Source organism: Salvia miltiorrhiza, chromosome 2 (assembly GCF_028751815.1).
Source record: "Salvia miltiorrhiza cultivar Shanhuang (shh) chromosome 2, IMPLAD_Smil_shh, whole genome shotgun sequence".
NCBI classification, from domain to species: domain Eukaryota; kingdom Viridiplantae; phylum Streptophyta; class Magnoliopsida; order Lamiales; family Lamiaceae; genus Salvia; species Salvia miltiorrhiza.
In genome coordinates this window covers 48,956,943-48,972,662 of record NC_080388.1, presented here as the reverse complement: position 1 = coordinate 48,972,662, position 15,720 = coordinate 48,956,943, and the positions used below count along the sequence as shown (strand labels likewise).

At 36.3% G+C, this 15,720-nt stretch overlaps 2 protein-coding genes across 3 annotated transcripts; both read left to right on the top strand.

Annotated features, from left to right (window-relative positions):
* The first annotated feature begins 312 nt into the window (after positions 1-312).
* Positions 313-2,991, top strand: LOC131011900 (WAT1-related protein At1g21890-like). The gene is made up of 5 exons (XM_057939800.1): positions 313-602; positions 693-755; positions 1,667-1,783; positions 2,087-2,635; positions 2,716-2,991. The coding sequence occupies exons 1-5, from the start codon at positions 409-411 to the stop codon at positions 2,906-2,908; spliced, it is 1,116 nt and encodes a 371-aa protein (XP_057795783.1). The 5' UTR covers positions 313-408; the 3' UTR covers positions 2,909-2,991.
* Positions 2,992-9,028: 6,037 nt separating this feature from the next.
* LOC131011899 (increased DNA methylation 1-like) lies at positions 9,029-15,469 on the top strand. Of its 2 annotated transcripts, none has more exons than XM_057939798.1 (9): positions 9,029-9,187; positions 9,355-11,041; positions 11,441-11,576; positions 11,696-11,778; positions 12,705-12,943; positions 13,482-13,568; positions 14,174-14,273; positions 14,645-14,837; positions 14,936-15,469. In XM_057939798.1, exons 2-9 carry the CDS (start codon positions 9,368-9,370, stop codon positions 15,289-15,291), a joined length of 2,868 nt encoding a protein of 955 aa, XP_057795781.1. In that variant the 5' UTR covers positions 9,029-9,187; positions 9,355-9,367; the 3' UTR covers positions 15,292-15,469. The 2 variants fall into 2 exon arrangements, with proteins under 2 accessions (XP_057795781.1, XP_057795782.1); XM_057939799.1 differs by having other exon boundaries at positions 9,047-9,187; positions 14,916-15,050.
* Positions 15,470-15,720: the final 251 nt, after the last annotated feature.

Sequence of the window (15,720 nt, the reverse complement as noted above, 5' to 3'; positions counted from 1 at the left end):
AATCAAAAGACCGTAAAAGTGTCCACTCATCATCCACACATTATTTCAATCAGAGAGCACTAAACATTGATAATTAATTAAAGTCGTAATTATAAATGGGCTTCTTCATTTTCCATTAGAATTATATATTTTTGTAATTGTTTTTTTTCTTTTTTGGTTGAGCTTATAGCAAAAGATTCTTGTTTCAAGAGATATGGTGCGGTATATTGAGTTGGTGGATAAGGAATCTTAAAGAGGATCAAAAAAGTTAGTGACATTCTTAGGTGTTATATTCAATAAACATTTACACACACATAGGTTTCACTTTCATATTCTTTTATTCTTCAGCTTTTGTGTATATAAAAGGCCACAAAGCCTTGATTTTGTTATTCCATACTAGAAAGAAAAAGAAAATAAACAAGGACAAAAATGGTGAATATGAGTGAATCTTTTAACAAAATGAAGCCATATTTGGCTATGATAGGTCTTCAATTTGGGTATGCAGGAATGTACATAATTAGCCTTGTTTCGTTGAAGCGAGGATTTAGTCATTGGATTTTGGTGGTTTATCGGCATGTTGTTGCTTCTCTCGTTTTCTGCCCCTTCGCATATTTTCTTGAAAAGTAAGCTCTTAATTTGCTCATACATATACATGCATATGTTTACTTCTTAACTTAATCTCTCTTAACAGTTTTCTGTGTGTTTTTTTACAGGAAAATAAGGCCTAGGATGACAAAATCCATATTTCTCAAGATAATGTTGCTTGCTTTCTTAGAGTAATGTCCTTAAACTACTACTATGATTTCGCATGCAGCTTCTTGTTATATTCACATAAGATTGTTTTCTCATAAAATGAGTTACTCAAACCATACGATGATTATTTGCTACCACTCTCTCTCTCTCTCTAAATATATGAACAAGAGATGATCGAACATTATATATATGTTATATTTAACTATTCACGAGTTGACTCTCTCTTATTCGTGTATATTTATGTACATTTGTTTCTTGGTTCTCAGTTCTCACAAAATATGTGGTTCTCACTTGAACCTAATCACGCATATACATATATATATATATACATATATATGTGTGTCTGTGTTGGGGGGTATGATTATCGTGAGAATTATATTTTTCATGAGAATGCGAGAATAATGCATTTTCCATGAAATTAATATATTCATTCTTAAATTTAATGCATTCGAGAAAAAAATCACTTCCAATGAACTCAAGATGATACATCTACAATAGATATCATGATCGAATGTTAAAAATGATTGTCCGTTCTCATTTTAAATAAGAATTTCTAATTTAAACTTCTCCCCATATATTTCTTTATCTCTCTCTATATATATGCTGAAATGTACATGCAAATTTGCACAACATTTTTGTGGAATAAATCCTCATCTATGATCGGTTAAAATAAAAAAATTAATCATTTTACTAAATGAATTCGTGATTTTAGGTTCGAACCTCATAAGGGTGAAAATTTCCTTTTCTTTTTGAATTTATTTTCTTACAACGAATTCAGTATGTTTCACATATTTATGATCATATATTCATAGTTCATAGTTTATTAAAAATGAGTTTGTATCCCTTTATATATTTTTTTTCATATTTGATTTTCCAATAACTCGATCTTGGAACAATTGTAATTAATAAATAATAATTTATGATTAATTAATAGGCCAGTGCTGGACCAAAACTTGTACTACCTGGGAATGCAGTATACATCTGCAACATTTGCATCAGCCACCGTCAACGTTTTGCCCGCCATCACCTTCATTATGGCTGTCGTTTTCAGGTAATATTTATTCTCTTCAAATTCATAAATAATAAAACAAATATATTAAGCCACACATATGTCTAAAAGTATTTACATAGAGAGGACGGTTCATATAACCGTATAAAACATGAACCACTTACATATAGTCTTTAGATCATAAAGATGTAAAGTGAATTCATCACCTTGTTGAATAAATTCTTGTCAAAGATTCGAATCTTATAGCTAACGAAAATTCAATTTTTTAAATTCATCATTTTTCATAGCGAAGTCCTGATTTTTCATAATAAGTCGAGTTGAGGAAACAATATTGTGATTATGCAGGTTGGAGAGGGTGAACCTGAAAAAAGTGCAGAGTTTAGCAAAGGTGATAGGCACATTAATAACAGTGATGGGAGCAATGGTGATGACTCTATACAAGGGGCCGATCGTGGACATCCTGTGGTACTCTCACGGCGGCGGGCAGCAGAAGGCGGCGGCGGGCAGCGAGCAGCACTGGGTGAGCGGCACTATAATGCTGCTGTCGTGTATCGTGGGATGGTCTGCCTTCTTCATCGTGCAGAAGAAGACGCTGGAGGAGTATCCGGCAGAGTTGTCGTTGACATCGCTGGTGTGCGTGATGGGAGTGGTGGAGGGTGGAATTGCGGCTGTCATAATGGAACGCCGCAAGAGCGCCTGGGCTATCGGCTTTGATTCTAGGCTTCTTGCTGCTGCGTATTCTGGGATTGTGTGCTCAGGAATTGCATACTACATGCAGAGTGTGGTGAATAAGGCGCGAGGGCCCGTTTTCGTGACTGCCTTCAGCCCTCTCAGCATGATCATCACCGCCGTCCTCGGAGCCGTTGTTCTCGCCGAGCAGCTTCATCTTGGAAGGTCGATCATCTCTCTCTCTCTCTCCCTCTCCCTCTCTCTCTCACACAAACAAAGTTCACTAATATTATAAGAATTTGCAGCTTGATTGGAGCAGGCATCATAGTGGTTGGGCTTTACTCGGTGGTTTGGGGTAAGAGCAGAGAGAGGTCGTCTGCTGATTTAGACAACAAACTAACCAAAGCGTCGTCGTCTCATGAGGAATTGCCTGTGTCGGTGTCGGACAATGTTCATCATCAAACAAATCCCAATATGCTATCACCACCTTCCGTCTAATATGTAAATTAATATACGTGCGTGCAGTCTCTTATCTAATGGATATATTCAGGGGAATAAATTAATTCACCAACTTTTCATCACTCTTGTTGTTGCATCATATCATATCATCTCATATTCAAACCCATTTTCACTAGCAGTACTATTTTTGAATAGGAATGCCAATCGGGCAATTTCATCGAATTTTTGAGCCAATCTTATTTGTAGGGGTGTAACTCGTAAATTGCGGATATCCAACCCGTAAAATCTCTCAAATTGCGGGCCTCACTCGTCTCCTATGCAGATACCTGAATATCCGCAATGGAGGATATTCGTGTACCTGCATTACCCGCACTTATTTTAATCCATGCAGATTGAGGGTATTTCTACCTGCAAATTGCAGGTACCCCTACCAGCAAAATGAGGATGCCACATTTTTAATTATGAAAACACTATATAATCATAAAAGTTGATCAAAAGTAAATAAATAAATAATTGGGTTTGCGGGTACTCGCAAACCTATTGCGGGTACTCGCAAACCTAATGCGAGTACCCGATACCCGCCTTTTTATGCTACTAAATGCCCACACCCGACCAACATTATGAATTGAGAGGGTATCAGGTACTCGATATCCACGCAAGCATCAAGTTGGGTGATAGCAGATATACGGTATACCTGATACCCTCTAACCGAATTTATACCCATGCTTATGATGAGGAGTAAAATATGCATCAGAGTTGTACACCATGAAAATCCCACCTTGGACAAACCACCTGTGGAAATCCACCTTTGGGGGCGCTCCCGGGACAAAGTTCAGCTACGCCCAGAGCCAGCTTTGACTTCCAGCTACGCTGAGGGCCAGCTTTGACTTCCAGCTATGCCGTGGGCCAGCTTTGACTTCCAGCTATGCCAGATGCCAGCTTTGTCAATGATTTGGGCTTTGTCACATTGTTTCGTGGGCTTTAGGGTTAGGCCCAATTAGTCTTCTATAAATAGGGCTCTTGCACATAGAACGAAGGGGGGACTCTCTTTCACTCTCACCATGTAAAATGTACTTGCTACCGGGAATATAGTGAAAAACTCGAGTAACGCCCATGGATGTAGATTATTTATGATCGAACCACATATATCCTGTGTCGTTTGTTATTTCTGTTTATCATTTATATTTTGGGAATTATTTATGAACTTATCAGCTTATTAGATTTTGGGCTATATGGTTGCGGGCTATACAAGTTTTAAAAAATTGAGCTATAAATTCTCAACTCTAACTCTAAATTTTCGAATTTCGGGCTAATTTATTGAGCTAACCGAGTTCGAAAAAATTTATAAAAAAATAACTAATTGATATTTCTCTTGACATTTTATATTTGTAACAAACAAATAGAACAATAAATAATTGATATTTTAATATTGACTTACAGTAACTAATATGCAACTTTTATAGGTATGAGGTGCACACACATTTTTCTCAAAGAATTATCATTTTCTAATGTTTACATCTAAATTTATATGTTAAGGATTAGATTAAAACACAGAGAAGTGAAATGATGAGTATAACTTTCGAAGCAATGTATTGAAGTTGAAAAATCAAATAAGGAGAAAATTAGAATATAATCAAGCGAACACATTGCTTTTGTGTCAACTCTATAGGGCTCAGATTATTTTCGGGCCAATCTTATCGGATTGTCGAATTATTCAGTTACGACTTACGAGTTATTTGGGCTGAAATTTATCGGACTAAAAAATTTCAACTCTAACATTTTCGGATTATCAATCTATTCAAGTTAGTTCATAAATTTTGCGTTAATTGATATTCCTAGTTGAATTGATATTCCTACTTCTGAATATGTATTTGACATAACGTGCAAATATAAAATAATTTATTATACATACGATTAAAAATAGCAAAAATAGCGTAAAATGGAAAGAGAAAGGAAAAAAAGAAGGTTGAATTGGTGTCGGGGATGAAAGTAGGAATTATACAGACAGAACCGATCACTACCCACCGTGGGCAAGCATAACGTGCCCACCACTGATGTCACAATTTTAATTAGGAAAGATAACTAATAAATCTTACTCTAATTAAAATTATCTTACTATAATTACAATTGTCACATCATGATGGACGCATTATGCATGTCCACGGTGGGTAGGTGATCAGTTATGATTATACAGATTGTAGATTTATATGTGAACGATAAAAAAATAAAATATTTTGTTGCAATTTAAATTAATTTGGATCGGACGAAAGTCGCCATTAAAAATAGTCTTCTAACACTAACTTATTGGGGAAGAAGAAATGCCATATAAGAAACTCTACGGAATGAATAAAATGGGAGACAATTTTCCAACTTACTTAATGGGCCTAGAATTATTGTGAGCCCATTTTATGCAGTTTTAGAAACTATATTAGGTAAATTATCGTTAAAATCATGAAGTTTGGTTCAGTTTTAGTTTTTTTTTTTTTTTTTTCGGTTCAATTTTAGTTTGTCATACGATTTTTAAAATTTAAAGTAAAATACATGAAGTTTTTATTTTTTTTCATTTTTCCATGAGATCAAATTTGGTCAAAATTGAAGCTGACTTGGTAAAATAAAAAGATGTTGATTGCCAAATCAAAAAAAAAATAAAATTGAAACTTCATGTATTTTACTTCAAATTTTAAAATTTATGTGACAAACTAGAATTGGACCAAATTTCATCGTTTTATCAACAATTAACCTTTTATTTTTATTTAATTTAATTCCAAAGATTTTGTGATGGGCTAAGAAAGAGAGACAGGGAGAGAAAGAGTTGTGCTTTTCCTGTTTAACTTAAGTTTGGGCTTGTCTATATGAAACAAAAGAAAAAACAGAGAAAGTGAGAAATAGTTTGGACTAGGAAATAGAGTGTTGATATATGTAGGCCTATGTATAATGCAAGTTCATTAATGTTCTATAATTTTATATTTGATTTACAATTATTTTACAGTTAATGCAATTTTTTTTTTCATTTTTCTAGTGTACACGAATTCTCTGATAGCAATAACTAGAAATTTTAAACTTTTACCTCATTACCTAAAGTCGATTACATGGATCACACGCTGAAACATAATAAACTTTTCCTCCTAAAAAGCATAAAAAAATATTCTAAAAATATTATAGTTTTAGAACATTTGTTTTAGTCACGTTGTGACTTGTGATAATTTGTACTCCCTCCGTCCCACTTCAATTGGCACTTTTACTTTGAGCACGTAGATTAAGAATAAAGGATTGAGTGTGTAAAGTGGGTGGGGGCCATTTGTTTAATGTGTGTAGAGAAGGTAGGGATCACATGCTATTTTTGGAAAGTGCCAATTGAAGTGGGACAAACAAAAAAGACAAGTGGGCCAATTAAAGTGGGACAGAGGGAGTATACAATACGATCTCAAACGTCAACCATTATAGAAGTGAATATTGATAGTCATGTAGCACACGGCGCATGCAAAAGTAGATTTAAAATAATTATTCGATAATATTATATTTAATGCACTATTGTCATTCAATTAAAAAGAATGCATAATGAGCCAAGTCCATTGCAGGTTGAACTTTATGTGAGGGATTTTGTCATATTTATGATTTATCATATTACAAAATCAAATGCACGAATACAACCAATTATTGCAACATACATTTACAAATATATGGCAAATATATGAATTATTTGAAACGTGAATGCTATAACTTTTTTTGTTGAAAGAGGACTCAAATGAAATTCTGTAGCTCTAAAGAGCAAAAAATAAGACATATATATTGTCTTATTAAAAAATATAATAATAATAATAATAATAATAATAATAATAATAATAATAATAATAATAATTGAAAAAACAGGAACTCCGAAAATGAGAAAAGGACGAGAACTCGCATAAAGTAAAGCCTGCACTAAAAAATATAGTTGTACTATTATTCTTTTTTGGGTTAAGTATCAAATACGCTCCTAACATAGAGGTCATTATCACGTCTAGCACCCTATGGTTGAGGTCGGTTCAACTAAACCCCCGAAGTCCTTACTTTCGTGCAATTAGCCCCTCCGACTTAACAGCCGTTTAACACCGTTAACTATTTTAATTTTTTTATTTCGTTGGTGGGACCCACACCTTCTTCTTTGCCAAGCTCGCCGGAAACTCGCTCGAAACACGTCTCCACCGCCGTCGCCGCCGCAACATCGAGCTCTGACTCGCGCGTGCACCTCCCGACATTTCTCACGGCTGATGAAATCCTGCTTCCCCCACCCCCAACAGCCCTACCATCCCTCCACCCTCTCCACCACCACAATCGGCGGCGCCGACACCACCATTTCGAGCCTCCCCGGTGACTTTGTCCAAGAATGCCTCTCTAGAGTCCCTCACTACACCCTCCATTCTTTCCATTCCGTCTGTTGTTGCCGTTGGGCCTACCTCCTCAACTCCCCCGCCTTTCACCTCCTCCACCACACCATCTTCCACCTACCTCTCTCTCTTCTCGCATTTTCGATTGGTCTCAATTGGCCTAAATATATATCATCAACCGAATGGCAATGTTGCGGTGCAACATGTGGACAGGGACGCTGGTGCCCAAGGCCGGGATGACCTTTCCGAGAAAGAAGTTCGCCGCCACCGCGGTCGACGGGAAGATACTCGTATCACGTATAGCACCCTATACTCGACTTGGCTTCAACTAAACCCCCGAAATTTTTAATTTGGTGCAATTAAACCCTCTGCCCTAACGGTGTTAAACGGTCATTAAGTCGGAGGGGCTAATTGCATGAAATTAAGGACTTTGGGGGTTTAGTTGAACCGACCTCGATCATAGGGTGATAGACGTGATAAAGGACTCTATGTTAGGGGTGTATTTGATACTTAGCCCTTTTTTTAGGGACAAAAGTATATTATTCTAAATAATTAGATATTTTTCTATAAAAGTCTATACTTGGATGCATTTTCAAGGGCCATGCTATAGAAGCCCCTCAAAAAGAAAGGGCCATGCTATAGATGTTTCAAAGAATTATTCACATCCAACAAAACAAAATTGCACCCTTCCAATCTTAGAAGTATCTGAGATATGATTTTACACACAAATTTGAATATTTTTATTTACTACTATTGACGACGTGACAACGTCATAAACACGTGATTTAATAACATCTTTTCATCATGCCATCAACGTGTAAATAAAAATGGATAATGCATCTACTCTTATACTATATGATAATGAAATATTTGTTATAATTTTTTAATCAGATAAAATCATGTAATATAATAATAGCGCTAAAGGGCCCCACAACTCCCTTGTAAAAATTAGAAGTTATACGTGGTGACATGCAACTATCATGCATAAATTGAATCCATATGGAATACCATGTTTGATCACACTAATAGAATTGTGACAAAACTATTAAATACGTTAGTTTGTCCTATTATATCCTTATCAACTTATAACCAACCATACTAATAGGCAGTAAAGAAATGTAAGAAATTATCATGTCACATTTATCAGATCACAGAGTCAATGAATGATCAAATTAATGCGTTTAAAATTATAGTAACAATTTTATCCTGACATAGGATAATTGTATTGCAACACTTTACAGAAATAAGATGCAAGAAAAAGAAATCGAAATAACGAACAACACTAACAAAAAACAGAGAATAACTAATCTTTTTCAGGAAATGAGCATCTGTCTATATTATTTTCATAGCATTACTTCCTATGTTTAAATTTTGTTACTGCTTCGTTCATAATTAAATTACACTTTATTTTTCTAGAAATCGCTCCCTTATATTTTAAATCTCAATTTATACTGGAGTATATATTTACAAAAAAAAAATATATTGTACATATCAATTTTGACAAGTCTCTTTCTTAGGTTACGAACAAATGAAGTTTAATTTTTGTGAAACATGACACACTGACATGGGTTTATTTTTGTTAATCCAAAAAATATTTAATTAAATGTAAGGAGCTCCAAATCGGATGAAATGGCAGAGTCCAAACAAGTCAACGATGCTTCTGAAATTCAAAAATATTTTTAATGAGGAAAATAACAATAATGGAGGGAAAATTTCAGTATTGTCGTAGGAGGCAAAATTACAGTTTCACCCCCCACAAAGGTATAAATTTAAAAGAATTGCAACAATAAATGTAAATCGCTGTCCCTAAAATCCCCCATTACACTTTAAAAAAATACTAAACCCTGTCTGCCCCTCTCTCTCTCTGCAGAAGCTACAGCATATAGATACAGCTAATCTGTACGCATCGCCTCCGTTACATTTTTCTGCGCATATTTCCTCTGCTCCATTGGTAAGATTATCTTTGTTTTTCATGATTTCGGTGTTTTAGTTGTACCTGTTTGGTCGAATTGTGTGATGATTGGAGTGCTTTGTTTTTTTTTTTTTTTTTTTGGGGTGTGCGTTTCGTATTTCTTCTCCCTTGGGTTTACGTTACTGTTTGTGTTTTTCCGCGGGCAGGAAATAGTAAAAAATGTCGATTGAGGTGGGAGAAGGGAGCGGAGAAGTTGAAGATGAGTTGATTGATCTGAACAAGGAACCACCGGTTGAGAGGAAAAGAAAAAGGGCTGAGAAGAGTAATACGAATCATAAGGGGAATGAGGGGGCTGATGGTCTGCCTAAAACTGGTAGGGTTTTGAGGTCAAGAACGGTTGCCATGAGTGATGGTGAAAAACAAGTGATTAAGATGGAAATAGTGAATATGGACGACAAGGACGAACCGCAAGTGCCGGTGATGGAGTCTGTGGGTAAAAAAAAGGCGACTGTTTCAAAGAAAAAGGGTAAAAAGAAGGGTAGGCGGGGTAGACCTCCCAAAACAGAAATTAAATGTGAGGTTTCCTTGTCGAGTAATCAGAAGAAGAGGCGGGGGAGGCCCCCCAAAGAGAAAGTTATAAATGGTGTTTCGCCTTCAGGTAATATGAAGAGTTCAGGTAATATGAAGAGGGCTAGGCGCGGGAGGCCTCGGAAAGTAGATAGTGAATGTGTGGCTTTCTCATTGGATAAGAAACATTTGCAACAGAAGAAGGTTGATACTAGAAGTAATGGGGGTGGTAGAGGTCGAGGAAGGCCAAGTATTGCGCAAAAGGGGGAAAGGTCGCTAAAGGCAGCGAATGAGGATGTAGGGTTGGCAATCAAGAATAAAAATGTCAAGAGAGGTAGAGAACGTAACGGATCTGGAGATAGGGTTCAGTCAAAGAGAATAAAGGTTGGCACAAGTGATTTGACGGATGGTGTTGTGCAGCAGAAAAAGAACAAACAGGCAAAAAAACACGCTGAAGGTAAGGAAATGGGTTTAAGGGAACGGAAGCAATTAATTAGGGATCAAATAGTTGCTATGCTTAAGAAGGCTGGATGGTCTGTTGAATACAGGCAGAGACTAACCAAAGAGTACCAGGATGCTGTCTATGTTGACCGGGATGGAAGAACTCACTGGTCGGTGACATTGGCTTATAGGAAGCTTAAGGAGAAGATTGATAAGGGAGACGCGGATGATAATGATGTTTTAGCATTTACTCCTATCCCAGAGGAGACACTTAGGATGCTGTTCAGAGTCACCGAGCAAGGCAAAAAGAAAGGTAAAAAGAAGAATGCCACAGGAAGGACTATCAAAAGAGCTACTAAGAAGGAGTCATCATCTAAAAGTAGATCATCAGATGGGAAGGTTAAATCAAGACGGACTTTGTTGGCTCGTAAACCTAGGAATGGATCTGATTATGAGTTATATGAAGGAAAACGCACTTTGCTTGCGTGGATGATTGATTTGGGAACTGTACCTCTTGGTGGAAAGGTGGAGTATAAGAGAGGAAGGAGTAAACGGATGCTACTTGAGGGGAAGATCACGAAGGACGGAATCTGTTGTGATTGCTGTAATATAACTCATACAATACAGGGCTTTGAGTCTCATGCTGAAAAGACACCTGGAAAATCATTTCGGAATATATATTTGGATTCAGGGAATTCTCTGCTCCAGTGCTTAGTAGATTCCTGGGAAAAACATGTGGAAACTGATAAGATTGAATTTGTTTGTGTGGATGTGGAAGGGGATGATCCAAATGATGACACGTGTAATGTGTGTGGCGACGGTGGTGACTTGATCTGTTGCGATGGTTGTCCATCGACTTTCCATAACAGCTGTTTGCGTATTGAAGTATGAATGCATGACCCCTCTTATCAGCTTTTGTTTTTTTCTACATCTTTGTTCTTTGCCATCACCTATTAAATGCGATTTGCAATATCTACACGGACAACCAAACTTGATTTTGTACATGTTCTTACAAATATCATTCTCAACATTCTGGAGTTTGTTACTATCCTAGTATTCCCTTGTAATCATAAACACCAAATGATTGTTATATAATGTACATTTCTTCCGAACATGCTACGTATTGTATCATTCATTTGTGTTGAAATGATGAAATTGGCTGTGATATTTATTGTAATTTAATTTACTCCAGCCTAAACTTTGAAATGGGTTTACTATTTAGTATGACCCATTACTTTTTCCTGAATTTTAGTGGTCCTGCTCTCATAAGTTCAATTTCTGCAGATTCCTTCTGGAGATTGGTACTGTGTTTTCTGTTCATGCAAGTTTTGTGGGACTGCATGTGAAAGTACCTCAACCAGTGACGATGAACACAATTTATCGTCTGAATTGTTGGCATGCCGTCTATGCGAGGAAAAATGTAAGCTTAATACACGCCTTCATGTTGCCAAATGGTCCCTGAACTTGTCATTTCCTTGTTCATAGCTTATGTAATAGTTACTTCTGAACTGATTATTCATGACTTCTAACTCTCTGCAGTTCACTTGCATTGCACCAACGAGACAATAGCTGAAGATTTTCATGATGAAAATAATTCCTTTTGTGGGAAACAATGCTTAATGGTACTTACTGCTTGCTTTCACAATTCAATTACTTTCGGCATCCAGAGAATATTTACCTTGTGATATCGATTCAGAGAATATTTACTCCACCTGTGATATTGCTGCTTATAAAGCAATGTACCTCTGGTATATGCTGAGATATACTTATATTTAATGCATGAGTGTTGGAGATAATTTCAGTAATTAGTATGTGTAACACACCAAAAGGATACTAAGATATTCGGTTACCTTTTCACTTGTCTTTTTATGTGCCAGGATTTTTAGTGACATGATAACATTTATTGTTTAAACTTACATTGTTCTAGGAAGTCAAGAACCTATTGACCAGATATGAATTTCGGTCCTTGAATTGCCTTCATCTTGAAACAAAAATAGGATGCATCGAATGTGAATAACAAATGGAGTAGTTAGCTGTCTAAGAGGTCTTTACTAGACTGTGAAATTGACGGTTGTTTTTTCCTAACTTTTTAGATTTTTATTTTTGTAAGTAACAACATTATGCATTCCTCTTCCGGCATGTGCATCTAGTGACTTAAATTGGACTTTTTGAAAAACAATATTCGTTTACCACCGTTTGTCACCTCGTGACTTAACAGACCCTTTTATCGGTCCTATCCTATCTCTAGGTTGATGCCATTTATACACTATCAAGCATTTATGTGCTTTAAAATGCCATAGGCCTTTTGGTTTTATGGACTTCCCCGCAGGAGCTCAAAATACAATTTCCTTCACTTCAAGGTTTCATTTGTAAAAACTCACTCAGGACACTTACTTACACCTCACATCATATATTTGTTTTGCTGCTTGAATTGCTCCAGTTCCAAATTTCCCAGTGAAATTAAGGCCCTCAGCAGACAGTGAAACATTATTATTTATAAGACATTTATTAGTTTGGCACTGATATATCTAGCATTGTTCATCTACAGATCATGGATCGGTTACAGGATCTTCTTGGTGTTAGACATGAAATGGGAGAAGAATTTTCCTATACCATTCTTCAGCATCGTGTTATTAGTGATGACACATCGCTTTTTGGTAATTCCTTAAAGATAGAAAGCAATTCCAAGTTGGCTGTTGCTTTCTCTGTTATGGATGAATGTTTTGAGCCTATCATAGATGAGCGAAGTGGAACCAATATGATTCATAATGTTGTCTACAGCTGCGGGTAAGCTTTCCTGCTCACTGCTGCTTCTATGATATCTTCTACTCACTTAGGTCTTTACTTGTCAATATATGTTTCAATAGATGGTAATTTGATATACATTTGAATATTTGATGGATATCCACTTCATGAGATTGCTTCAGTTTCTGCATGAACTATATAATCTTCACCTTTTAGCCATTAAAACAAAAGGAGCTTACCATTGAAAAAGAAAAAGACACACAAAGAAGGGGCTAATCAAAATTTCATTGCTTTACACCGAAGGGTCAGAGTTTTAGCTAAGTTAAGCATGAAAGTGTTACCTACAAGAGTATACATTGAAGTCCATAGTTTTAGAGAACAATTTTAGCCTCTTGCCTGTGCTGTAAAGAGTTTGTCTATTGGCATCTATTAGGACATGTTGAACTTTCTTTTGTATATATGCTAGTATCCAGTCTTTTGCTGTTCCAGTTAATTATGAAAGCAGGCTCTGCACTGTTTTAATTTGATTTTAGATAAAACTGGATATTTTATTCTTCAATCTGTATCCTATTTTCCATAGGTCCAATATTAGACGGTTGAATTATGATGGATTTTATACAATCGTTCTAGAGAAGGGTGATGATCTTGTCTCGGCAGCATCAATAAGGTCAGTCATTTTGATTTGCTACTATAATCTGTATGGACTTACATGTTTTCTTTACCTTATCTGTGTTTTTATTAGACAGTGCTTTATATGTACCTCGTGAAGAAGTAAGTCTAATATTGGCTGACCAATTCATGAAGGAGTTAGCCTTGTGAAAAATATATGTTATCTAAGATTCTTCCAGCAAAGCAAATGTGAATCTTACTTGATGAAATTGCAGTTTTCAGTGATAAATGATTAATCTGATTTCTTTCATCTGCAGTTTCTTGCATAGATTTTTCTTTTATTGTTTAACGTCTTTCACCAATTGTCATGGATTCCTGAAATTAGTCAATCTGATGTTATATTCATCTTAATATTTTTTTGAGAAGCAGCTATGGTAAGGATAATGGAGGTAAATGATTATATTTATAAAATGGAATTGTTTCTTTTAATGTTCATGTCAATGATAACTGCACATAAATTTTTCTCTCTTTGGGATTCCTCGGATGTATCTTCGTATTTTCTTTCAATTCTCAGACTTAGTTTTTTTTTTCGGAACCTGTTTTTAGATCCTTAACTAGTATTTGTCTACTGACAAAAACCTGTATGTGATTGCTGAAAAACAGAATCCATGGGAAACAGTTAGCAGAGATGCCTTTTGTTGGAACTCGATTCATGTATCGGCGTCAAGGGATGTGCGGCCGGCTTTTAACTGCAGTTGAAACGGTATGCTTTGAGCTTTATCTCATATCATGTATTATACGCTGCAGTTAAAATATCCAAAGTTCCCCCGATATTTCTTTTTGTAGGTAAATATCCATAAATGTCGACAGCGGTTAGTTTATAATACAAATTCTGGGATATATAACATGTAATTTTTTTGAAAATGGCTGGGATATATTGCTGTTTTCTTCCTCAAATTTCTACTGCTATCAATATATCTGCCAGTGTTTTCATAAAATAAACTCACTTTGCCATCTATCATTTTGTATTCTTGTGTGCAAATTTTTTGTCTGCTTCTCTTGTTGTTCAGCTGCGATGATCTATTTTCCTGATATATGTTTTTTTGGGTATTGTCATGTATAATATCTTATCAGATTCTTTCCACTCTTGGTGTCGAGAAACTGGTAATACCCGCCATATCTGAACTTAACGAGACATGGACGAAAGTATTTGGCTTTCTTCCCCTTGAAGATTCAAAGAGGCAAGAAATGAAGTATATGAGCATGATCGTGTTCCCAGGGGTAGACATGTTGCAGAAACCAATATCAGGCCAAAACGAGTCTGCAGGTACTGAACCTTTTCTGCTTGTCTGTGTGCGTGCATGTGTGTGCATATCTGTGCGTGTTTTAGCATAATTTCCAATAGATTTTGCTCTGTGATTGTAGCGACTGGATGCATTGAAATCAGACCTGAGCATCATGACATCCAGGAAGACACTGTATCTGGTTCAGATGATCATGCTGAAGCTGCAGCTCAAGAGAAGCAAGGCAAGAACAATGGATGCCGAGCTGCATCAAACGTAGATGGCGGAGATGATGTTGTTGATGGCGAACCTTCTCAAAATGGGGTTTGTCTCGACAACACCGATGCACCCAAAGAGGAGAGCCTTCCTCCCAAAGCCGATACAGGTATTGACTGCAACGTCGAAGCACCGGAGTCGGTTGAGGAATCCAATGCCTGTGGTGGTGGTGGTGGTGGTGGTGAGGGGGTTTTATCAAATGGGAATGACTGTAAATTGTAGTGGCATGGTGTTATGAGGGGAAAGTGAAGCTGGAGCTTACTTTTTTGCAATTCCCTTGATTAATATAACCCTGAGTAAATAGGGGTTGATTTTTCTCGACATTTTGGATGAGATGTCTAGATTAACTTGTATAGAATATTAAATATCTCCTTTTTTGAATGTATATCTTTTTGAGGAAGTAGCTTAATTTCGTGCTAATGAAATGAACGGCACAATTAGGGCACAACCACTGCACAATACGGGCAAGATTGTGCTCCGATGTTGCATGATAATGGCATGACATGATAAGAAATACTGCTTTTGTCCACTATAAGTGCGGTGTAGTTTGAAAGATGCATATTTTAATATTGGGAGATGTGTTTTTAATAGATAAAGGAGATGTTTATTTTACATGACTAGTGAAATGCATGAAATATTTTCATCCTCAAA

Coding starts and splice junctions, on each gene's coding strand:
- LOC131011900 (XM_057939800.1), top strand. CDS start 409: ATGGTGAATATGAGTGAATCTTTTAACAAAATGAAGCCATATTTGGCT. Junction 603..692: donor TTCGCATATTTTCTTGAAAA/GTAAGCTCTTAA, acceptor GTTTTTTTACAG/GAAAATAAGGCCTAGGATGA. Junction 1,784..2,086: donor ATTATGGCTGTCGTTTTCAG/GTAATATTTATT, acceptor GTGATTATGCAG/GTTGGAGAGGGTGAACCTGA.
- LOC131011899 (XM_057939798.1), top strand. CDS start 9,368: ATGTCGATTGAGGTGGGAGAAGGGAGCGGAGAAGTTGAAGATGAGTTG. Junction 11,042..11,440: donor ACAGCTGTTTGCGTATTGAA/GTATGAATGCAT, acceptor CAATTTCTGCAG/ATTCCTTCTGGAGATTGGTA. Junction 14,274..14,644: donor TTTTAACTGCAGTTGAAACG/GTATGCTTTGAG, acceptor ATATCTTATCAG/ATTCTTTCCACTCTTGGTGT.